This window comes from Dermatophagoides pteronyssinus, unplaced genomic scaffold (genome assembly GCF_027571235.1).
Source record: "Dermatophagoides pteronyssinus isolate colony J.1.1.1.1 unplaced genomic scaffold, Derpt_VIB-CSIC_2022.12 sq0001, whole genome shotgun sequence".
In the NCBI taxonomy this organism is placed as follows: Eukaryota; Metazoa; Arthropoda; class Arachnida; order Sarcoptiformes; family Pyroglyphidae; genus Dermatophagoides; species Dermatophagoides pteronyssinus.
The window spans coordinates 5,507,240-5,530,215 of record NW_027461525.1 but is presented as its reverse complement, the minus strand read 5'-3'; the positions used below and the strand labels follow the sequence as shown (position 1 = coordinate 5,530,215).

At 28.3% G+C, this 22,976-nt stretch overlaps 5 protein-coding genes across 10 annotated transcripts; 2 read left to right on the top strand and 3 right to left on the bottom strand.

Annotated features, from left to right (window-relative positions):
* Nucleotides 1–159: 159 nt before the first annotated feature.
* On the bottom strand, nt 160–5,639 carry LOC113798420 (NAD kinase-like). 6 transcript variants are annotated; one of them, XM_075820254.1, is made up of 9 exons: nt 5,127–5,260; nt 4,958–5,049; nt 4,574–4,762; nt 2,529–2,649; nt 1,642–1,725; nt 1,449–1,578; nt 1,170–1,364; nt 1,004–1,106; nt 160–914 (listed from the first exon to the last, which is right to left on the bottom strand). In XM_075820254.1, exons 3-9 carry the CDS (start codon nt 4,659–4,661, stop codon nt 259–261), a joined length of 1,377 nt encoding a protein of 458 aa, XP_075676369.1. In that variant the 5' UTR covers nt 4,662–4,762; nt 4,958–5,049; nt 5,127–5,260; the 3' UTR covers nt 160–258. The 6 variants fall into 6 exon arrangements, with proteins under 6 accessions (XP_075676369.1, XP_075676368.1, XP_027204759.2 ...); XM_075820253.1 differs by lacking the exons at nt 2,529–2,649; nt 4,574–4,762 and adding an exon at nt 5,381–5,639 and having other exon boundaries at nt 4,958–5,277; XM_027348958.2 differs by lacking the exons at nt 2,529–2,649; nt 4,574–4,762 and having other exon boundaries at nt 161–914; nt 5,127–5,258.
* Nucleotides 5,640–6,393: 754 nt separating this feature from the next.
* On the top strand, nt 6,394–13,403 carry LOC113798396 (uncharacterized). Its single transcript, XM_075820228.1, has 8 exons — nt 6,394–8,414; nt 8,621–8,907; nt 9,781–9,942; nt 10,031–10,397; nt 10,746–11,403; nt 11,468–12,558; nt 12,743–13,050; nt 13,109–13,403. Exons 1-8 carry the CDS (start codon nt 7,941–7,943, stop codon nt 13,314–13,316), a joined length of 3,555 nt encoding a protein of 1,184 aa, XP_075676343.1. The 5' UTR covers nt 6,394–7,940; the 3' UTR covers nt 13,317–13,403.
* LOC113798419 (uncharacterized) lies at nt 13,259–17,027 on the bottom strand. Its single transcript, XM_027348956.2, has 4 exons — nt 16,783–17,027; nt 16,075–16,713; nt 15,673–15,943; nt 13,259–15,610 (listed from the first exon to the last, which is right to left on the bottom strand). Exons 2-4 carry the CDS (start codon nt 16,084–16,086, stop codon nt 14,478–14,480), a joined length of 1,416 nt encoding a protein of 471 aa, XP_027204757.1. The 5' UTR covers nt 16,087–16,713; nt 16,783–17,027; the 3' UTR covers nt 13,259–14,477.
* Nucleotides 15,190–18,757, top strand: Pex14 (peroxisomal biogenesis factor 14). The gene is made up of 3 exons (XM_027348973.2): nt 15,190–15,329; nt 17,663–17,848; nt 17,919–18,757. The coding sequence occupies exons 2-3, from the start codon at nt 17,687–17,689 to the stop codon at nt 18,609–18,611; spliced, it is 855 nt and encodes a 284-aa protein (XP_027204774.2). The 5' UTR covers nt 15,190–15,329; nt 17,663–17,686; the 3' UTR covers nt 18,612–18,757.
* On the bottom strand, nt 18,612–20,848 carry LOC113798429 (neuroligin-4, Y-linked-like). The gene is made up of 2 exons (XM_027348970.2): nt 20,304–20,848; nt 18,612–20,232 (listed from the first exon to the last, which is right to left on the bottom strand). Exons 1-2 carry the CDS (start codon nt 20,658–20,660, stop codon nt 18,844–18,846), a joined length of 1,746 nt encoding a protein of 581 aa, XP_027204771.1. The 5' UTR covers nt 20,661–20,848; the 3' UTR covers nt 18,612–18,843.
* Nucleotides 20,849–22,976: the final 2,128 nt, after the last annotated feature.

Here is a 22,976-nt window from a genome sequence, read left to right as displayed (position 1 = left end):
TAACCAAAGACATATCAATGATACACAACCAGTATGTGTAACATGCATCGTATGAAATGAATGATTCGAATTCGAATGTTTATCATATGTTCGATTTGCGCCCGCGCAAATTCGAAATTTTGTTGTTTTTGAAAAAAAAATTTGTTTATTAAAAGAATTTCAAAATGTGAATAAAATTGTTCAATTTTTAAAAATGGATATTGTTTTTTTTTGTTTATGGAAGAAGATTTGTTAAAATATCATATCAAATTATTATTATTATTTGTCTAATGAACTAACACTGCTTGATGAGCTATGTATTAGATCAGAATATTCATCAAATTGTTTTTGTTTTTGCCGAACATTCCAATGTAAACATTCAGCCAATGAATCAAACCAATCACTAATTTGATCTTCTGAACAAATTGATGGTACCGGATAGATTGATGTTGTTACACGAACACTATCACCAACTTTAATTTCTTGTCGATTTCGGCCATCAAATGATACCCAAGCAGAATTACGTGAATCAGGTGATACACAGATTTTCAATTCAACACCGGCCGGTACAACAATCGGACGAAACGATAATGAATGTGGACAAATCGGTGTAATCATTATGGCCGGTACACTTGGATGAATCATTGATGCACCAGCTGCAACAGCATATGCAGTACTACCAGTTGGTGTTGATACAATTAAACCATCACCTTGTACAGTTGTAATACGTTTACCATCAATATATAAATCAACATTTGATAAATATGGTGATGGTCCACGATCAACAACCATTTCATTCAATACTAAATGACAATGATTCTTTGGTATATTATTACTATTACTATTGTCACCATTATTGATAAAAATATCACTACTATCATTATCACGAACAATATTACAACAAAGTCTACTTCGTAATGTTAAAGCTGCATTTCCTATTGATTTAACAAAGAAGAAGAAGAAGAAGAAAATTAATAATCAAAAATCATCTTTTTTTTTGAAAACAAGCAACATTGATATTTACCTTTAAGTACATTATTAATTTGTTGTTGAAAATCATCAAATTCGAATGGTGTAAGAAAGCCTAATGAACCCATATGAAAAGCCATTACAGGTGGTACACTTTCCTGTGTGTTTTGTTTAGAAAAAAATTATAAATTTTAGATTTTTTTTTGTGCAGGATTTTTTACCTGAAATAATGATGATGCATATAGTAGGGTACCATCACCACCAAGACAAACAATAAAATCAACTTTATCGGTAAGATTTTCTTTACCATCACGAAATGTACGAACATTATCTTTTATTGATAAAAATAATGGATTATTTTTTAGATGAACATCTTCAAGTACACTGGTTTCGATAAACACTGTCATATTTTTTTCCTATTCAAAAGTTAATTTAAAAAAATAATAACCATTATGATTTTATGAAACAAACACACACACACACACATTGGAAACACATACCCAAATAAGCCATTGAACTAGATCTAAAAATGGTTTAATAATTAATGAATCATGTATTTTTTTAATAACCAAAACACTAGCAGGTGTTTTATGCCAAATTAAACGTTGGCTAGCAGGATCTTGAATCGTCCTAAACGTATAGAGTGAATATTATTTGTTTTTTCAAAAATTTCATCGATAACACATTACTTACATGACCATAGCAGGATTTTTCATAATACTTCCACATGGTCCAAATTGACAACACTGATTCGGTGCATTTAATGATCGTGTTCGTCTAAAACAAGAAACAAAACAAACAGAAAAAACCGATTGATTTTTTGATTTTTTAAAGAAAAAACAAGATTTGCAAAACAAAATTCGTTTGTTTGTTGTCTATATTTTAGGATTGGAAAAAGATGTTTGGAAAGAAAGGATGATCACGACAACGATGACGACAACGACGATTACCACCATCATCATCATCAATGGCTTTTTTTCCATTGAATTTAATCAATGAAATGAAAAAAAAACCAAATGATTATTTCAATGATAATGATGATGATTGATTGAACAAAAAAAAATTTTTTGTTCAAAGTGGTCAACTCTCACTCTTCTGGCTATTAATGTTTGAAAAAAAACATCAAAATAACTTTCATTAACAATCAAGGTAATTGAATTTTGAAATTGAAATTTTATTTGAAAAAAACTACCTTATTCTACGGGCAATAATGATCATTTTGATAATTATTATCCAAATCATTATTGAAAGGCAAATTGAAAAACGAAAACGAAAAGAAAAAGGTTTTCAATTTCGAAAGAATTCAGAATTCAGAATATCAAGTGTGTATGGTGATAATGACAAGTCTGGTATCAGTCATCATCATTATTCCGTCGATAGGAACCAAAAAATCAAGTCTTTTTTCATTTCAAAAATCAATACTACGTTTGTGTTTGTTTGTGACTATATCATATTCTTGAGAAAACAAACAGACAAACAAACACTATTCCATAACAACAACAACAACAGGGGAAAAAAATTACGTAAACAGAAACTTTAAAATCAATTTTTCAACAAAAAAAAAGTATCCAAAAAGTTACCTTTGCTTTTGAAATGATTTGCCAAAACTTAATACTGAAACAAAGATTTCTTTTCTAGTTTGAAACACGTTTGATGATGGTGAATATATATCTGATGACGAATGAATGAATGAATGAATATCTATTTTTACAGCAACAACAACAACAAAAATTGATTATTATTTTTAGCCAAGAAAATTCAAGAATTTTTGTTTTTCGACAACAACAACAATGATGATTTCAAAGATAATAATGGAAACATATCGATGATGATGGTGATGAAAAAGAGAAAAATTGTTTCGTTTGTGTTTGTCAAACGGGAAAAAAAAAGTTTCAATTTCAGAAAAATCAAAGTAAAAAAGAGAAGGATTGCTGCTGCTGTTCCAAATGATTGGCCATGTCAATAGTGGCAGTTGTTGAAGAAAAAATGGAGAAACGGATACAACCAATGAATTTCTCATTTCATTTCATTCATTCATTCATAACAAAAAATATCATTGCCATTATTGAACTGTTTTAGGTCAATGTTAATTTTAAAAGCAAAAAATTTTCTATACCGAACATCAAACATCATTATCTATCCAGGTATCGAGGTGAAAACAAAACAAAACAAAAAGTAATGTACGCAAGGTAAATAATAGACCTTTTCCAGTACAAAAAAAAATCTAATTAAAAAAAAGGATATTTTTGTCAACATTTTCTTTCCATTCAATCATTCATTCATTATAATGAATTGATTGATTGATTTTGTGTTTTTGAATTTGATTGATTGATTGAATATCATCATTTTGCTGCCGAACACATGTTATATAGATCAAGTCAGTCAGTCAGTCAATCATTATTGAATTGTATGGAAAACAATTAGTTCAACCTGTTGTTTGTTTGATTCGTTTTGTTTTGTATGTGTTTTCACTACTACAAATATGTTGTCTGTATTCATAAACAAAATCAATTATCCAATCCTGTAATATCTGCTGTATTTAACTTGTAATAAAAAACATTATCACCCCTTTTAGAAAAGTAAAAGAAAATATGTGTAAATTAATATAGAGAGATTGTCAAAAACAACAAAAACAAAAAAACATTATGCGTGTGTCCCAGATCTGGAAAACAAAAAAATTGATATTTTTTTTTCTTTTTCTCCAGCCATAATTGAAATGGAAACAAACTACCATACATTATTTACCGAACGACGACGACAACAACTGAAACAACCGAAAAGAAAAATCAATCGGCACATGAGAATTTATGCAAATCATCCTGTGTATAATTTGTTTTTGACATTTACACAGGGTGTAAATGAGAGTGAGATAGATAGTCATATCGTCATCATCATCATCATCTGAAGCAGAAATTAAATAACAAACTTACTCCGATTCACATGAATCTAAACTATTATTTATTGTTGATAATAATATTGGTGATTGTGGTGTTGATGGTGATGATGATGGTAATGGATTATCATTGAATGAATGTCCATTATTAATCTGTTGTTGCTGTCGTTGTTGCTGTTGTTGATGATGATGATGATGATAATGGTAACTATTTGAATCCAATGTCATAATTGGGTGACAAGAAAAAACATAGGAAAAAATGAAAAAAAAAATCTCACAAAAAATGAATAACAAAACGTTTTTTTTCTACGTTTTAAAAACGTAAAAGAAAAAAAAATGACAATAATTTTCTGGTTGGTTGGGATTAACAACAAACAAACAAACAAACAAACAAATAACGAATTGAAATGATCAACCAACAACAAAACAAAACAAACAAAACAATAAATAGATTTCGGTAGAATTTTTATTTGTTTGTGAAAAAGGAAAAATTATTGAAAATTCGAACGGAAAAACCGAAAAAAATTTTTGATTGAATTAAATGAATTTCTGCTTATTCGATTTTCATTTGATGGCCATTGAAATTTTGTTTTTCTTGTTGCTAGATGTTTATGAAACAAGAAGAAGAAGATGTGAAAAACGAAAAATGTTGTTTTGATTGTGTGTTGTTTGTGTTTGTGTTAACCAAGTAAGAAAATCATAACCAAACGAAACGAAATAAAGAAAACGAACCGAAGGACAATTTTTCTATCAAATCAATAATCATCGTCGTCGTCGGGTTATCATCAGTAATGATGATGATGATGATATTGAATATCATTAACCATCAAACATCATCATTGATTGATTGAAAAAAAATAGCTGATTGAAATGAAAAAATATATGTTCAGCTCTGATGATGTTTTTCAGCCATAAGTGACACTGTGTGCGAAGCCAATGACCATGATTGTCCCCAAACAACGACGATGTTACAAAGGGGAAAAAATTGATGATGATGATGATGAAAACAGGAACACAAGGGAAAAACAAACAAATGAAAAACTTGTTTTGGGCAATTGGAAAATTTGTAGGAAAATTTTTTTGGGAAAATTTTTACAAAAAAAAAAAAACACTTACCGAAATCTTGATCTAGCTAATTTAATGTCCGAGGTTATGATTGATTGTCTGTTATCAGCATCATTTTTATCATTTGCTGCTGCTGCTGATTGCTGTTGTAAAAGTTGATCATTTTCATTGATCGATTTTAATTGATGATTATTGATTGTTGTTTCTTCACTAAAATTACCTTCATCATCATCACTTGAATATTGTTTACGATATTGAATCAATTTAGGCATCATTATTTTTGTTGAACATTTATTTTGTCGTTGTTGACAATATTTTGTTGTTGTTAATGGCGACGAATTATTGTTTGAAACTTTAAATAGCCAGTCCATCTGTTATTTGACAACGAAGAAAATATTTAAAAAAAATCATCGATAATGAATCGATCAAATTGACAAAAAACAAAACGAACATTTTTCCAGAATGATCACATACCTTTCATGTCTTGAAAGCTTTAAGCAAAGCAATAAAAACCACCAAACAGTTCCTTATTGGGTTATGACGTAAAAGCTTTGCTGTATTTTATTGGTAGAACCTTTTTGTTTCATTGGAAAATCGACAAACATCATACATGCATGTTTATCGATATTTTTTTTCACACAAAAAAAGGCATCAATATCAATTGCAACAAGGGGAAAAAAAATTCAAATTGATTTTTTCCTTTTAACAAAATTTTTGTTTTTTTTTTCAGTTGAAACAATTCAACAAGTCGATCAACAAGTGGGAAAAAAAGTGGTTTTTTTCTTTTTTGATTGAAAATGATTTTGCTGTAAACACAAACAAACAAACATAAAAAACACATTCGATTTGATCATAATCGAATAATTTGAATCGATAACCAACCATCATCAAGTAATTGATAAAAATCAATCCGTTGAATATTGTCAATTCGCCAAAAATCAAAAAAAATAACCATGGTTATTGATAAATACGCACAAAACAAACCTGTACACACACACACACATTGATTGATATATGGAAAATGTTTGTATTTTGAAAGATTAAAAATGAAAAATCAAGGAATTATTTATAACCAAACAAACATGAATCGTCAATAATACGATGATACAATAATGATAATGATGATGATTTTCATTTTCAAAACAAAACAAAAAAAATTATTATTGTAATTAGAGGGATATTATTGTATGAATGAATGAATGAATGTTTATTATTGGATTTCTTTTTGGTTTTTGTTTTTTTGGTTTTTGGTTTTTTGGTTTTTGTTTTGGTTTTTTTCGCTTTTGTCTATCGAAATGAATTTAAATATGAATATTGTATGCATGCATGTAATTAGTAAACTTTTGTATTGTTTTTTTTTTTTGGGTTTGTGTTTGAATTTAAATATTTTGAATTTGAATTTTGAATTTTAAAATTTTAAAACAAATGAATGTAATGGTTGTAATGATTAAATTATCATTCATGTAATTGGTTGATGATGATGATGTATAGGATTTTAAACCGTTCGGGTTTAAATTTCGGGTAATTTTTCGGGTAAATACCCGAAAAACATATATTGGCCTCGAACCACGAAAATATTGGAAAATCTTTTGGGCAATTTTAAAAGTTTTTTTAAAACTTTCTTTTCAAAAAGTTTTCCCGAAAAAAATAATGTCTAAATTTAGAAACAAAAATTCTACATTCAAAACTGCTGATAATTCCTTTTTTTGTGTTTTATCTGAACTAATAATATTTCTCCATTGACCAGATAAAGGAAAGCGAAACCAACAACCAGAAGAAAAAAAAAACGGTTAACTAATTAATTAACATTTTTTTCTTTCTTTCGTTTAATTATTCGCATAGATCTTATCTCATTAAGGAAAAGCAAATCTTCATATTTTTTCTGTGTGTTAATTACGCATACATACACACAGACAGAGTGAACACGCACAAATAACACGAGCTATATGGAACAGCAAAGAAAATTTGGGAAAATTTTTTCCGTTCTGTTTCTGATTTGCTTCAATTAATTAATAAAAAAAAATGAACAAAAAAAATTTCTTTTTTTTCACCCTTCGAGATTGACAGGTAAATATTTTCACACGCACACCTATATCATTCATACGGATATATTTCCTAGAACGCGTGTTATCTTTATGGACCAAAACGAAAAAAAAATTGGATCAATCTGGTAATTTTCACTGAAAAAAAAGTCAAAATTTGAAAAAAAACAACAGAAAAATCATCAAACGGGGTAATATTTAAAAAAAATGCTTTGAACCGAAAAATTTCAAACAAACAAACGAACGAATGAATGCCGGCACTTTGTAACTAAATTTATCGACAAAACAGCAAATACAAAATTATCATTATAATGATGACTGACTGATTCTGGTTATCATCCAAAATGGTTGATCCATAATTGTCAATTATTTTCATGTCATCAATAACATCATCAAAAGTCTAGCTTTTTCTGCTGCTTTTGCTGCTTCCATTCATTTATTTAGACGTCTAATGAGTACAAAAAAGATTCACCAAAAAAAAATTGAATTATATCCGAACTTAGGGCTTAAAAATAGTTTGAAATAGTTCTCCTTTCTACTTTTGCTCTCTTTTTTTTTCTTTCACTGCTAAACAAATGCAAATATGATGATCAAACAAAAATAATAATCCTGGGTGAAACAAAAGGAGAACACCAGCAACAAATTAAAACAAAAGTTAAAAACCGTTTGGATCAACCAGAAAGAACAAGAAAAAAAAGAGAGTCGTTTTTTTCGGGCAAATGAACAACGAACAGTTTTTTGGTTTTAGAGATTAAACTGAATGAATGATAAATGGATTGATTGGTTGGTTGGTTGGTGTATATAGAGGTGGACAGGATATTTTTCTTTTCTTTGATCATTTATCATCAGGCATGGTCCGGATTCAATCATCAAGTCAAAAGTCAGCCAAGAAAAAAAGAAAAATTTGGTTCATTTTTTGAAGATCCGAAAGAAAAAAAAACTATTCAATCAAGGCAACAGATGTTTGAAGAAAACTTTTCTACCATTCAAACATGTGTGATCGTCATCGATCAACATTAATAATATTTGATCCAAAATTACTAACAACAAAACAGCAAACAAAAATAAAAATAAAAACTTTAAATACAACTGCTAAAAATTTTGTAAAAAACAATATTACAACAGTCAAATCCTTTTCGACAGATGATAAAATTCATTATAAATTAAATCAACAATCATCATCATCAACGATGACAACTGTAATTACATCATCAACGACGACAACAACAACGACAACGTCATCTTCATCTTCGTCATCATCATCAAATTCTTTCATAAAATCATCATCATCATCAAGTATAAATTCTTCGGATAATGATAATGATATAACAACATCAACGTCATCGTCATCAAGTACCTGTAGTTTGTCGAAAGAAATCAACGAACATCAACAATTATCAAATGAAATTGTTATCATTAATAAAGCATTGATTGCTGCCAAAGAAGGAAATCTAAAATTATTACAGGTAAGCTTCGGATCATTCAACTCTTTTTTTTTTTTTGTTTGAATTTTGTTTGGTTGAACATCATTGCTATGATATGGGGAAAAACCAAAAAACTTTTTTCAATTTTTGATTCAAAACAATAGATGGCGATATGTGTTTCGCAAAAATTAATTTTTTTCCAATTTTTTTTTCAAACCATCCATTTTCCAAATGATGAATCAAAAAAGTCAATGAAAAATGTATTAGAAAATTCTCATCATATTGAAGAAGAATTTTTAGCAAATCTAATACATTATGCAACACGTAATGGTGATATAAAAATATTAAATTTTTTAATCATAAAATGTGGTATTAATCCATTATTACGATCAAATGATTTGAATGGTTATCTACCGACACATGAAGCTGCATCATTAGGTAATGTTGAAACATTAGAATGGCTGTTAAAAATGACCAATTTATCATTAATGGATCGTGATTATTATGGCCATACATATCTACATATTGCGGCAAGGTAAGCAAGTTAAAGAGAAAATCAATCAATCAATCAATCAAATAAACAAAAATGATTTCAACCAAAAAACAAACATATTATTATCATGTTCATAGAAATGGTCAAAATTTCATCATTTTGATTGACCATTATTATTATCATTGTATTTTTCCAATACAAAAATATCGTGATCTATAAACTTTAAACTCATTTTGGTTGTGAAAAAAAATCCATATAGATCCTATAGGAGAAAAATGTTCCGATATTTTTAGAATAACCAAAATAACACAGAGATAAAATCCTGACCAAAAATATCAATCAACAAAAAACAAAATTTCTCTTTCAATTTCAATTGTTTTTTTCGGTAAACTTTTCATTATAGATAATCAAATTTTTTGTAACAGAGAAAGACAGAGAAAAGAAAGTTTTTCTCCCATATAACACTGCAGTCAACAAGTTTTTGTTTGGTGGTGGTGTTATGGTGGATCTTTTGTTTTCGAGGAAAAATTTTCTCCATTTTTTTTTCAATCAAATTTTCTCTCTTTTTCTTTTCAATCAAAAAAGTTTCAAATTTGATCAGATAGATCAGATAGGTTGTAATCATCATCATCATCATCTTGTAATTAGAAAAAAAAAGATTTAATTACTTGGACGTTTTTCGCTTCTAGATCAGCTTTTAGATGAATTTTTGTTGCTTTTGATTAATGTTTTCTATGTTTTTTCGGTCGAATCAATTGTTTTAACCGAAAAAAACGTTTTTTTTTGTTTAATTTTTCACATGAAATTCAATCAAATCTAATGCAATCCATCATCATCATCATCATTGACAACAATGCTGTTTGAACGTCATCATCATCGAAAATATCAACAACAACCGAATGAAAAAATGAAAAGAAATGGCCATTCAACAGTAATTCGATGGTTATTGAATGATGCAAAAATGTCCACAATGGATCATAATAAAATGAATGCATTAGCATTACATTATGCATCAGCTAAAGGTTGTTTAGAATGTGTAAAATTATTAATTCAATCATCTGATCAAAAGGATTTAAGGTAAGTAGATTTTTGATTGTTGGTTTTTGATCCTTGTTGATCACGAAATAACGACTATAATGAATTTTTCAATTTAAAAAAAAACCAGCGCAAATGCACAAATGGAAAACAATGTTACACCGGTATATTTGGCTGCACAGGAAGGTCATCTTTCGATATTAAAATATTTGATTAATGTTGGTGGTGGTTCATTATTGATTCCAGCTAAAGATGGTATGTTACCATTACATGCATCATCACAAATGGGACAATTTGATTGTATCAAATGGATGATTGAAGAACAAAAAATTGATCCAAATATTCGTGATAATGATGGTGCAACGGCCATACATTTTGCCGCTAGTCGTGGACATTTTAATATAATAAAATATTTATTGGAAAATAATGCTAGATTGATTTATGATAAATACGGGAAAAGTCCATTGAATGATGCAGCTGAAAATGAACATGTTGAAGTAAGTGGTTTGTGTTAATAAAAATCCATCATTATCATTTGCATATATGAACAATAAAAGAATCAAAAAAAAGGAGGAAAAAAAAGATCGAAAATAAACAATTCATTTTGATTGTTTTTTTCTCCATTAATTATTTTCCTTAATTAATTAATTAAATAGATAAATCAACATTTACGATCTATAATTACGATCTAGTTTTAATTCAATTTTAATCTGAAATTTTGATGACATTATTCACCGAATAGATTAGATAAATAATGTGATTTTTAATGATTTTAATTTTATTATTTTATTTTTAATTGTGTTTCACATTTCACCTTTTCTTTTTTTAATTACAACCTTTTCAAGTGTCTAAAATTATTAATTTCATATGGTTGTAAATTAAATCCAATCGCAACAACAACTTTACCATCATCATCATCATCGACTATATCGACAACAATGACTTGTCCATGTAATAATAGTAATGATCAAACAACCGGAATAATTCGATCATCAAGTTGTTCGACGTTTAATGAATCTTCTTCATCTTCATCAACTTTGAATAATCAACAACAAACATTTATAAAACGTAAATCTAAATATAAAACATATTTTCCTGAACATAACACCGATAATAAATGTGATAATCATCATCATCATCATTATTTGGAATTAAAATATCCATCTGGACGACAACAACAACAACAACAACAACAATCTGCTCAATGTCGTGAATGTATCCATAATAATGATAATGATGAAAGATATGTTGCTTGTTGTTGTGGTTGTCGTTGTTGTTGTTGTTGTTCATCGTTGAATGTTGATGTTACCGAAGAAATACAATGTCCAACCAAATCAACAATATTATCCGATCATTTAATAAAAAATGTTTCTAATCATCATCACCATCATGGACGGCATCATCATCATAATCATCATCAATGTACAAAAAGTTTATCGAAAAAAATCATTACAGAAAAACGGAAATTATGTCGAAATAGTAAACATAATAAAATGAAGATTGGTAATAAAAAAATTTAATATTTTTTTTTCTTCTAAATATTTATTTATTTTTTTTAAACAAATAGTTTCAGCAGAAATTCATTCAGGCAATATTAGTCCCGTTAGTACGGATGTTTGTTGTAGTACAACAAGCAGCAGCAGCAGTACCGATGAAGGAATCTATCAAGAAGTTGATGATGATGATGATCAAACAATCAATGAAGAAATGATAATAATCAAAAATAATAATGATAAAGAATCTGGTAAATATCAAACAATCAAATCAGAAAAGATATCATCATCATCATCATCATCGATTCCAATTCCACCGCCACCACCTCCACCTGATTTTATGAATTTATCATCATCCTTGGCAACAAAATTACCAAAAGAAAATCAACAACAACAGCAAACACGTTATATTAAAAATACAAATAATGGCAGTAATGGTAGAAAAACTTTAATCGGAAAACAACAACCATTATTTATACCACCACAATTTAATGGACCACCAACAAATAATTCAAATATTAAACCATCAGAATATTTAAAACGTATGGCAACAAAATCATTATCATCATCTTGTAGTTCAAATTCAAGTTCAAGTAACAGTAATAAATATGGTTATATTAATGATGTTGGATTTTTCACTAATAACAACAATAATAATAATAATTCAAATATGCAACGAAGTTCATCGGAAAATCATTTGTTGGCCAATATAAATCGTAATAAATATGATTTTATTAATCGTGATTGTATCGATAGTAGTGATGATCGAATCGAATCTGAATCTGTTAATAATGATATTTATTCATCCGAAACAAATGATGATGATTATTATTATGAAACAACAACAAATAATGATGATAATGAGGAAAAATCAAATATGAATAAATCATCATCATTCAATAATCAAAATCAATCGAATGATTTAACGGGTAAAACGATTACCGGCTTTTCTAATCCAACATATTCAACAACAACAACAACGATAACGAATGATCAATTGAAAAATATTAAGCTTAAATCGACGACAACACCTGTACAGAACAATAATAATAATAATAATAATCCACAGGATCAATGTAAAAATGATCTAATTGAAGAATTAAAAATGGCTAAAAATTTGGATGGTATTAAAAAAGTAAAACAATCTCATCGAAATTATAATGAAGTAAGTTTTGGATTTTTTGCTTTGTTGATTGGTTTTCTTTTCCTTCCTGATAATGATGATGATGGAAAACAAAGAAAAATCTGCCTGAAACATGAAACACTGATTTTCTAATTAATAATTTCGTGCTTTTTTTCTAATTTTCCTTTCTTTATTTCAATCATGATGATGCACGAAAAAAAATCAGGTCAAAAATAAGATGGCTTTGTTGGCACAAAATTTTACTGTTGATGAATTTTTAAAAACAATACCGGAAAAAGATCCAAAAGGTAATGAAATTCCACAATGGAAACGATATATGTTGGCAAAAAAATCGGCTGAAAAAGCTAAAAAAGATGCTGAAGATTTGATACGTAAAGAATTTGAAGAAAAATTATCACGTCAAATACCTGAATGGAAAAAACAATTATTGAAAAAAGATAATGATTTATCCAATCAATCAATGAATATTAATCAAAATCAATTACAACAAAACAATGGCAACAATTATATCAGGTAAAAATATTTTATTTCGGGATAATTCAAGGATTTTTTTTTGTTATTTTCCGAATAGAATCAATTCTAAAGTTCAGCTGAATAATAATAATAATGATCATCATCAACATTTATCGAGACAACATTCACAACAACAACAAACAACAGGACAATCGAATAATCGGAATAATCAACTTCAATCATCATCATCATCAACAACAAACAATGATAATAATTTGAATATATTTAATTTTCGTTTAAGAAAAACAAATTCAATTTATTGGTAAACATTATTGGAAATTTTCGCAAATATTTTTATTATTATTTTTTTTGGAAATAAAATGAGCTGAACTTTCATTTTCATTTATATAAAATTTTGAATTTGTTTTTTTCTTTCTTCAAAAAAAAAAATTTGTGTGCTTGTTGTTTGAGCATCAATATATATAGGCTCATAAAAGACCAACAGAAAAAAAATGAAGGGGGAAAGCGAAATTATGGATAATGAATGAAATGAATGAATGTTCTATAGATAAACTTACTTTAAAATATGTATAAGATGTGTGTTTGTTTGTTTGTCTGTGTGTGTATTTCATAAAGATCTGATAAGGCTTTTTTTTCATTTGTAACATCGTTATATATAATAATTATAACAAAACCTTTTTTTTACAAAAAAAAATCATCAAACATCATTACAAACATTATTGCAATGATAATATTGCACGAATGTTTTTTCTTCTTCTTTTTGATTATAAATATTGCGGTTATTAGTTGCTGGTTTGGTTAAAATTATTCACAATTAAAAACATATCATCTTGTTTATAATCAGTGTGTGTGAGTGTGTGTGGTGAACAAAAATTCAAGTTTTTCTTTTTTTTTGTTTGATAAAATATTTGATGACACTAATATATGAAGAAAATTGAATTGAATTTGATTGAAACAAAAAGTCTTTTTGGTTTGTCAATGATAATAATAATGAGGATGATGAGAAGGATAACATACCATATTCAACCAGGATAGATTATTGGGAAAAAATATTTTTGAAAATCGAAGGGAAAAAAACATAATTAATATATTGAATTGAATAAGATCAACGTGTATCTCAGGATTATATGGCTTAAAATTAACAATTTTTTTCTTTGGGGGGGGATTTAAACCATAAATTACGATTTTTTCAATTGAGGAATGTGTTGTTTGCATTGGAGAAAAAAAAACATGAATGAATGAATTTGGATTATTTTTTCAAGTTGCTTGTTGTTTATCATCATTGTTTGAAAGTGATTGTGATGATGATGATGATGATGAATAAAGAAGAAAAAAAAATGATTTTTATCAAAAATAGGCTATTCATTCAATTTATTCGTTGTTGTTGTTGTTGTTGTTTCATTTCTGGCTGTTTTAGATGAATGATTGATTAATTGATTGGAAATGAATATTTTCTTTTTTTTTCTTCAAAAATATCCTGGATGTTCCATAAGTGAATAATATTGACCTTTATAAACAACACCTATTTCTCTTAACATATCACCTTTAATAATAGCTTTTATTAGCCAATTATAACAATCAATATTTTCTTTATCTCTTTCCAATTTATCAATATCAATAATTTTTGATTTTAAACGTTCCAATATAATACCAATATCTTTAATTGAAAGATGTTTTTTATGATTAGCTGATAATTGATCAACTAACATTAGATAACGTTCACAGAATTGTTCATCATCATCATCATCACGTTCAGTTGTTGTTGTTGTTTCAGTTTCTGAATCACTTGAACAACTACTACTATGTTCATTAACAATATGTCCATTCAATAGACCCATTAACGATATGTTTCGTTTATTAGCATCATTGGTAAATGAATGAATATTTGAATCAATATTTTTATCAGTATCCTTAAAACGTACATGACCTTTTTTGGCCTTCATACAACTAGATTGAGCAACAATATTAGCATCATCAAATTGAGCTGTTGATAAACCTTTATGATCAAATGGTGATGTCGCCGTTGATGTTGTCATTGTAGTGGCGATAGTGGTCGTATTGATGGTGGTCACAATCGGTGAAATGATTCGATTCAAATCAAGTATTGGTGAAGTTCCTACTGATTTGCTAACTTTGATTGAGCCACCATCACGATGTAATGATGAACAATGAAAATCACAATAAGAAGTGAGATCATGAGCTGAACTGAAATCATCAATCGCTCGATCGATGTAAGAAAAATCATCGGCAGATAATGTTTTATATGGCAGTGCTGATCGATAGGCTTCTAGACTATTTATATTTCGGACACCTCTCAGGTATGTTTCATATGATTTAGCACGACTAGAGCTAGGTCGTGGAAATGTTGAGCTATAAATTTTATCGCCAAATTGAGCTGCAAATGAAGGCTGTGAAGAAGACATTTTCCAGGAAGGTGGCTCTTCAAAATCGGTTAAATATTTAAATTTATTATCATGTTCCCATTGTAATGTGACAGTAATAAATCCTTGATCATCTTTAATCGACCAGGCTGGTGATTTATTGGCTAGTTTTAATGAATTTATAGTATCACAAACAATCTGAGGAATAGCTGATAATGCTATTCAGGAAAAGCAAAAAAAAAATTAAATTAAATTAATTAATTTGAACAAATGAATTTACCCGATTTTAATGCATCCATTCCGGGTGGTGACCAATTTTCATTATCACGTAATAATAAAAATACGGTATCATTTTCGGTTGATTGAAAATATAAATCATCTTCAATTTCTGTACCATCCTGTTCAAATACAACACGTAAATAATGATAATTTTCATAGCCCAATTTTTCGGCTCCACGTATTTTGAATTCATTTAGATTCGAGGCAGTTATTGATTTACGTTTTTGTCGATCGGATGACCAAACTTTATATGGTCTTGGTTGATTTGAATGCTAATCAATCATATTTTTTAAAAAAATGATAAATTAAAATTAAAATTGATTGAAATAAATTGATTGAAATATCATTTTGAGATTAACTAAATATATTTATTACGACTAACTAACTCTATTGATTTGATTACCGATCGAGACATGGCAGTAAAATATCGATATTGTACAATCGATATTTTTTATTATACATAGCTTCGAATGTTTGGTTATTTAGATTAACATTTTTTCTTTTTTTTCAATCGTTCAAAATAATCTCATAATGAATTGATTGATTTTGGCAGTATCGATGGGCAAAAAAAAATTTGATTAACCGGAAGAAAATGGAATTTCACAATTTAAAAAAATTGTTGTTGATCAAATCGATGATAACATAACGATGGCAGTAACGGATTTTAGTATAATTATAACGATAACAACAAGGTTTGTGTGGAATGAAATTTCGTTGTTTTCAATAAAAATTTGATGAATTTTTTCTGTTGTTGATAGGGCTTTTGAAAACAGTTCAAATCAATTCAATGAATATGAAAACAAACGAAAAATTCTTTGTAAATTGATCAAAACAAAACAAACTCACAAAAAATGATGCAAAAAAACAACAAAAAATTATGTAACGACCAAATGGAAGATCATTATTATTATTATTATTATGGTGATGATGATGATTATCAATGAAAGATGTTGTTCATTTCATTTTCATCTATCTTTTTCCCCCATAAATAAATTGATTCTATTATATCATTGTTGTTGTTGTTGTCGTCGTCTGAATTGACCTAAAAAAAGAAAAAATCATTGAATCAAGTTGCCTGTCATTCATTTCGTTTTGCTACTTGCTTACTTACTTTCTCAATGAATGAATTTGTTGTTGGAACATCACTATATGATTGTGGGTATGATAGTCGCAGTCACAGGGGCCAAACAACATAACAGATATCTGGATGTTTTGGAATTTTGTTATATAGTTATCAAGTGAGCGGTATTTTGTTTCTGCTGCATCATTTTTCCCCAAAAACTTTACAATTTTTTTTTCTTTCTTCTGGATCGCTTACAGATGCCGAGGAAACAAAAATTTTCAAGTCAAACAAAAAAATATTTGTCGACTGACTTTAACCAAACCAAACCAAAAAACAAACAAACAACCAAAAGAAATGAGGAAAAAGAAGAAGAAAATAATCTGCATTGATGCGTATGGGCATTCGAATATTTTTTCGAAAAAGAATTTGTTCGAAACAAAAAGTGCGCAAGTCTGATTCGAATATTCTGAAAAAAAGAATATTCCTATATATTTGTGTTTGGTTAAATGCTTTTCGATTTTTTTCTTGTTTTCTCATCACACAAACACTTTATTCGGCATTTTATTTCATTTTCTGTTTTTTTTACCCCACTTTTTGATGAATTAAGAAAAAGAAGAAGAAAAAGAAAACTAGGTCTCGCCGAAAGAAGAATAAGAAAAAATTTTGACTTTTTTTCCGCTTCCATTAATTTCGTCGCCAGCTTGTGTGTCGTTGATCCATTCCATTTGATGGCCAAAAAAATCTACAAGACAAAGCCAATGTGTCCAATTGATTGATTTGTGAAAAAAAATTGATCCCCGAAAAAAAAGAATGATATTTTTTTTAACCTAATAATTTTTTATTGATTGAATCAAGAATTTGTCCATTTGACGGAGGGAAAATACTTAAAAATTTTTTATTTTTTTTCACTATTCGAAAATGCTTCCAGATTATACGATGCAAGTAATGTTTAATGATACTTGCGCATTGTATAGACGACGAAAAAAATTTTCTTGTGATTTCGCTCATCGAATATTTTTGTTTTCTTCATTATTTCAATGATTGGCGACAAGATACATTTGGTGAATTCATCGATTTTCTTAAAAAAATCGCTAAAAGAATGGCCACAGAACAGGTAAGTTCATAAATAAATTAAATAAAATGATTTTTATTAAATTTTTCTTTTTTTTATAATCAACTAAAAGTTGACTGTTGAAAATTCAATTCAAACAAATGTTTTTGATCCAAAACAACAAAATCTGACCGGTGTAAATGGCAATAATGGTTATATTATGATAAGAAAATATTTAATCAATTCAGCTGTAAATTTTCTACAAAATTCTCGTCTAAAATTATCTACCAAAGAAGAAAAACGTACATTTTTATTCGAAAAAGGTCTAACATCAGATGAAATTGATTTTGCATTTGAACTTGCCATACGTAGACCATTGAACGATGAAACAATACAAAAAGAATTGGATAACATCATTTCCAAACAAGATATATCATTAATTAGTTATTCTATTCGTATGTCTGGTCAATTTTTACTTTGGGCCGGATTCATTTATGGTTTCTATGCAATATATCGAGAAAAAATACGTCCATATTTATTTGAAACATTGAAAAATGATCGCCCAGAAGAAAAAATTTCAAAAAAAATTGATGAACTAAATAAACAGATAGCTGATTTAAGTACAAATCTATCAATAGTACATGAATTTATAACAACATATTGTCGATTAAGAGATGATTCATCACAGAAAATTAAATCCGAATTATCATCAATAAAAGCTTTATTGGTTAATCGTAATCAATTTCCATCAATACCAACCATTCCTAAATGGCAACAACAATCGATTATAAATGATAAAAATGAAATGGCTAATAATTCAGAATAATTGTTATTATTTTTTTAAAATTTTTTATTACCAAAAAATATAATATAAAAAATAAATGTTATTTACAAATTGTTTTTTTAAAATCATCATCATGATTAAACTGGATATCAAAAAATTATTATGTTTGAATTTGATATGTACAAAAATGAAAGTATTCAGATCAAGCCAAAAAGAAGGATAAAGAATGGAAAAAAAGATTGACATTTGACATTTGACATTTGACATTTGACATTTAGCATTGTTGTTGTTGTTGAAGTAAATGTTTCATTTGTTGACATGTTTGTTGTTTGTTGAATGGAAATTGTTGTTTGATTAATGTTTGACAGGCAAAAATTAACATACAAATAAAAATAATTGCCAATGAAATGAATGTTAATGCAAGGATTGGATTTTCTTTCAATTGTTTCCATTGTTGACAATTATGGTTATCAAATTTTGATTCCGATTTAATTTCAATAAAACCATTATTTGTTATGGATTTTGGTTGACCATTTCGAGCAAATTCAGAAAATAATTCAATCATTTGTTTCGATATTTGTTGATCATTTTCATTTGATATGTATGGATTTTTAAATGCCAAACCAAATGCCAACAGAACATCATCACCATGAATGGATGAATTAATGAATTCCGGTGCAATTGAAAATGATGGTTTATAATCAACTTTATAACGATAAATATTTCTTAAACGATAATTTTTATCATAATAAATACGTTGTTGTAAAATATTTTGATATTCTTGCATATGTGAATCGATTAATAATTCTGAACAAAATTTTACATAATTATCACGATTATTGATTACATTGGCTCGATAATTATTAACATGATAATCATCACCATAAAACATTTGTAAATCTTCATGAATAATTCGTTCAAATTCCTGTTGGCTAATATTGTTTTGAATAAGTTTTCCATAAAATGATTCATCCATGGCTAAATGTTTGATTAGGCAAAGATTTCCTTCGAATTGATTCGTTCCTAACATTATACTTTGAATATTTTTAGCGAATTTTCCTTTTCGTACAGCATCCAATGGTTTATCTTCAATCAGATCTGTATCAATAAATGGTTTCCAACCATAACCACTTGTATCCAAAATTTGTTTTGCTGATATTATTTTCATACAATCAATATTATTACAACCTTGATTGGATAAAAATTGTTCAATTTTATCATCATGTTTATTGTCGAAAACCCAATTACCAACAGCAATACCGCTCATTAAAATTGCACGATTAAATAATGATGATTGTTGTTGTTCGATAACATATTTTGAACTTAATAATATTGAAATTGACATTGAACCAGAAAATCTTCCAAACACAGTTATATCGTTAACATTACCACCAAATTCACCAATATTTTGTTTGATCCATTTCAATGCCATTAATTGATCCCAAATACCGGCATTATTTTTTAGAAAACCAAATACACCAACACGATATTGTACAGTGATGACAATAACTTTACCAATCGATGCTAAATAACTACCATCAAATTGTCTTGCATCAGCAAAATCATAACCTTCACCTGGTATCCATACCATTACTGGTAATGGTAAATCTTTTTGTTCAACAATTGGTACATAGATATTCAGGTAAAGACAATCTTCGGAAATCTGTTTTTTTTAATCAAAAAATCAATGAAATCAATTCAAGCATTTTATCCAATATTCAAATAAATACTTACATTATGAATTTCATCCAAATCAAGTAATGGATTAATTGTTTTAGCCAAATGTTTCATTTGCATACAGGTTGGTTTCAATTGTTTGGCCAATAATAATTGTTCACTGGAATTTGTTGATAATTCTTTTGGTTTTTCAAATCGATTCTCACCAATTGGTGGTTGTGCATATGGTATACCGAAAAATTGATAAATTTCACCATCGCCATTATGAATTAAAGTTTTCTGTCCAATCAAACGACCAGATGTTGTCGATACAATAGGATTCATTTGAATTGAATCAGCACCAGCACCAGTGACCATTATAATCAATGGACAAAGTCCAAATAAAAGTCGTATAAATAATGATTCCATAATCATTGAATGTTTCAATAGTTTTAAAAGTTTTGAAGAAGAGAGAGTGTTTCAAGTTTGTAAGTTTGTAGGTTTGTTTGTTGTCGAAAGTCGAATGATTTTGGTCCGAATTTCGGACCATCTTTATATACCAGTCGATCATCATGCATCCAATGATCTCACTGACACTGAAATCATTCAGTTCTTGTTAATTGCATCTTAACATTGAAATTGAATGAAAAGAAAAAAAAGAAAAAATTGTGGCGCCCATTCAATAATAAAGCCAATGAACAAAGTAGGAGTGTACAATTTTTAGTTTTCGGTTAACGAATCAAAACTGAATAAATTTATCATTTGATTGAACATTCGATTTCACTTTTATTGAACATGGATGCACCATTTCTTTTTTTTACGTCAAACACACACATCCAATCTCATGATTTTATTTTTTCCTTTTCAAAAATCTAGTCTGATGATGAAATGATAATTTGATAATAAACAAGTTGATTGACCTGTTTTCTTGTTGATCATCATGGTAGTTGATGATGGTGGTTGCTTGAATTTCGCTTTCGTACATTTGTTTTTCACTTTCATCATTATCGCAATATATTTTTGCTGACATCATCAAGAAAAGAAGATAGTGATCTTTCTCTTCTCTCTCATTGTCAAGGTGAATTTTTAAATTTTCTAAATTGATTTATTGATTTGTTTTTCTGTATTCGGTCATGTTTTTTTTATGTTAACCATCAATTCTACCAGAGGGGTTTCTTGTTATTTTTGTTTTTTTTTTTGATGATAAAATTGACAACAACAACAAGGGATATGTTTGTTACATCCGACAAAACAAAACAAACAAACAAAAAAAAGGAAATTTTGGTTTAAATTCAAGTTCAAATTGAATTGCTTGATATACGGACATATCCATTCTATTTACACACACGTGTGATCCACATGTTATCTTGGTAACCTTTTATGATGATGATGATGAATAACCTTAGGTCATTCATCAAGGTTGATTGAAACTTAAAAGACGATGGATTTCTTGGAAAAAAAACGAACAAAACGAAAATAAACGAACATTCTTTACCTGGAGGGAAAATAACATAACAACAAGAATAATTTGAAAAGTTCAAATCCAGTTTCGTAGTTAATAGAATAAGATTCTTATTACGAATGACGACGACCCTATGGAGAGTTCAACGTACGTCCCAATCAATTTGTTTTTTTTTTTTTGCTTTTTCTTTTCAATTAGAAAAAAGTGAAATTTTCTGTTTTTGTTTTTGTCAACACTTGCAGGTAACAAAAAAAAAGTGAATAAACCTTTGGTACAATCAACTTTTCAATTTATCAGCCAAAATATATATTTTTTGGGTAAACACTGTGTGTGTGTGCGTATGTGTATCGAAAATGATGTGTGTTTGATTTGGTTGGTTGTTTGAAAATGCTTTTGTTTTATCAATTGCAATTTTGAACGGACAATCTTTTTTCGTTTTCGTTTTCGTCTTTGGTTTTGTTGCAGTTTTAACCAGATTCAAGCGGAATTTACCAAAGAAATGATTATAATATTATCACAGCAAATAACCTTGTGTGTTTAACATAAACAACTGACACTGGTTAAGAATCTTGAATTTTTGTTTTGTTTGAGGGAGAGAGAGAGAGAGGCCCGAATATTTTATCATCCCAATGATAATGGTGATGGCCTAATTCAATTTTGTCAAAAAAAAAGCTATCAGAAAATGACTGAATCAAATGAAAAAAGCCAAAAACAAACAAACAAATGGTTTTTTGGTTGAATTTGCAAACGATTGGATTGCAAACACACTGACGTAATACCAATCAGTAAAAATTTGAAGATTTTATCAAAGATTCGCTTTGCTTTGCTTTGAAAAACAACAAGATCATTAATGATCACCGATTATGATGATGATGACACTGAGTTGAACGGAGAGTTACCCTCCAAAAATGGAAAAAAAAGAAAGGATTAAAAAATTCTTTACAACAACAACAACAACATCGTGATTGATGACCAAATCGTGCATCAGAGAAAAAAAAACTTTCACTAAGCAAAGCTTTCCTTTCGTTTTTTGTTGTTGATTCCTTTAGGCTATTTGGATTTATTTTTCTGTCAGATAATGCTTCACACGAAAAAAAGATGTACTTTTTCTTTCAAATGGCCATTTAAACCATATCATACCTGTAGATCTGATTTATTCAAACATTTCGTTAATAAAATCTGAATTGAAAACAACAAGATGACCGATGCTTATGCTTATGATGAAATTGTCCTTGAAAAAAATGAAAGGGTGAATGTTCCAATGTTGGTGTGTGTGTTTGGTTGTTGAA

Coding starts and splice junctions, on each gene's coding strand:
- LOC113798396 (XM_075820228.1), top strand. CDS start 7,941: ATGTGTGATCGTCATCGATCAACATTAATAATATTTGATCCAAAATTA. Junction 9,943..10,030: donor TCTGATCAAAAGGATTTAAG/GTAAGTAGATTT, acceptor AAAAAAAACCAG/CGCAAATGCACAAATGGAAA. Junction 11,404..11,467: donor ACATAATAAAATGAAGATTG/GTAATAAAAAAA, acceptor TTAAACAAATAG/TTTCAGCAGAAATTCATTCA.
- Pex14 (XM_027348973.2), top strand. CDS start 17,687: ATGATACTTGCGCATTGTATAGACGACGAAAAAAATTTTCTTGTGATT. Junction 17,849..17,918: donor AAAGAATGGCCACAGAACAG/GTAAGTTCATAA, acceptor ATCAACTAAAAG/TTGACTGTTGAAAATTCAAT.
- LOC113798429 (XM_027348970.2), bottom strand. CDS start 20,660: ATGATTATGGAATCATTATTTATACGACTTTTATTTGGACTTTGTCCA. Junction 20,233..20,303: donor ATTTGGATGAAATTCATAAT/GTAAGTATTTAT, acceptor TAAAAAAAACAG/ATTTCCGAAGATTGTCTTTA.
- LOC113798419 (XM_027348956.2), bottom strand. Junction 15,611..15,672: donor AATGGATGCATTAAAATCGG/GTAAATTCATTT, acceptor TTTCCTGAATAG/CATTATCAGCTATTCCTCAG.
- LOC113798420 (XM_075820253.1), bottom strand. CDS start 5,277: ATGGACTGGCTATTTAAAGTTTCAAACAATAATTCGTCGCCATTAACA. Junction 1,579..1,641: donor AAAAATCCTGCTATGGTCAT/GTAAGTAATGTG, acceptor CTATACGTTTAG/GACGATTCAAGATCCTGCTA. Junction 1,365..1,448: donor TAGTTCAATGGCTTATTTGG/GTATGTGTTTCC, acceptor ACTTTTGAATAG/GAAAAAAATATGACAGTGTT.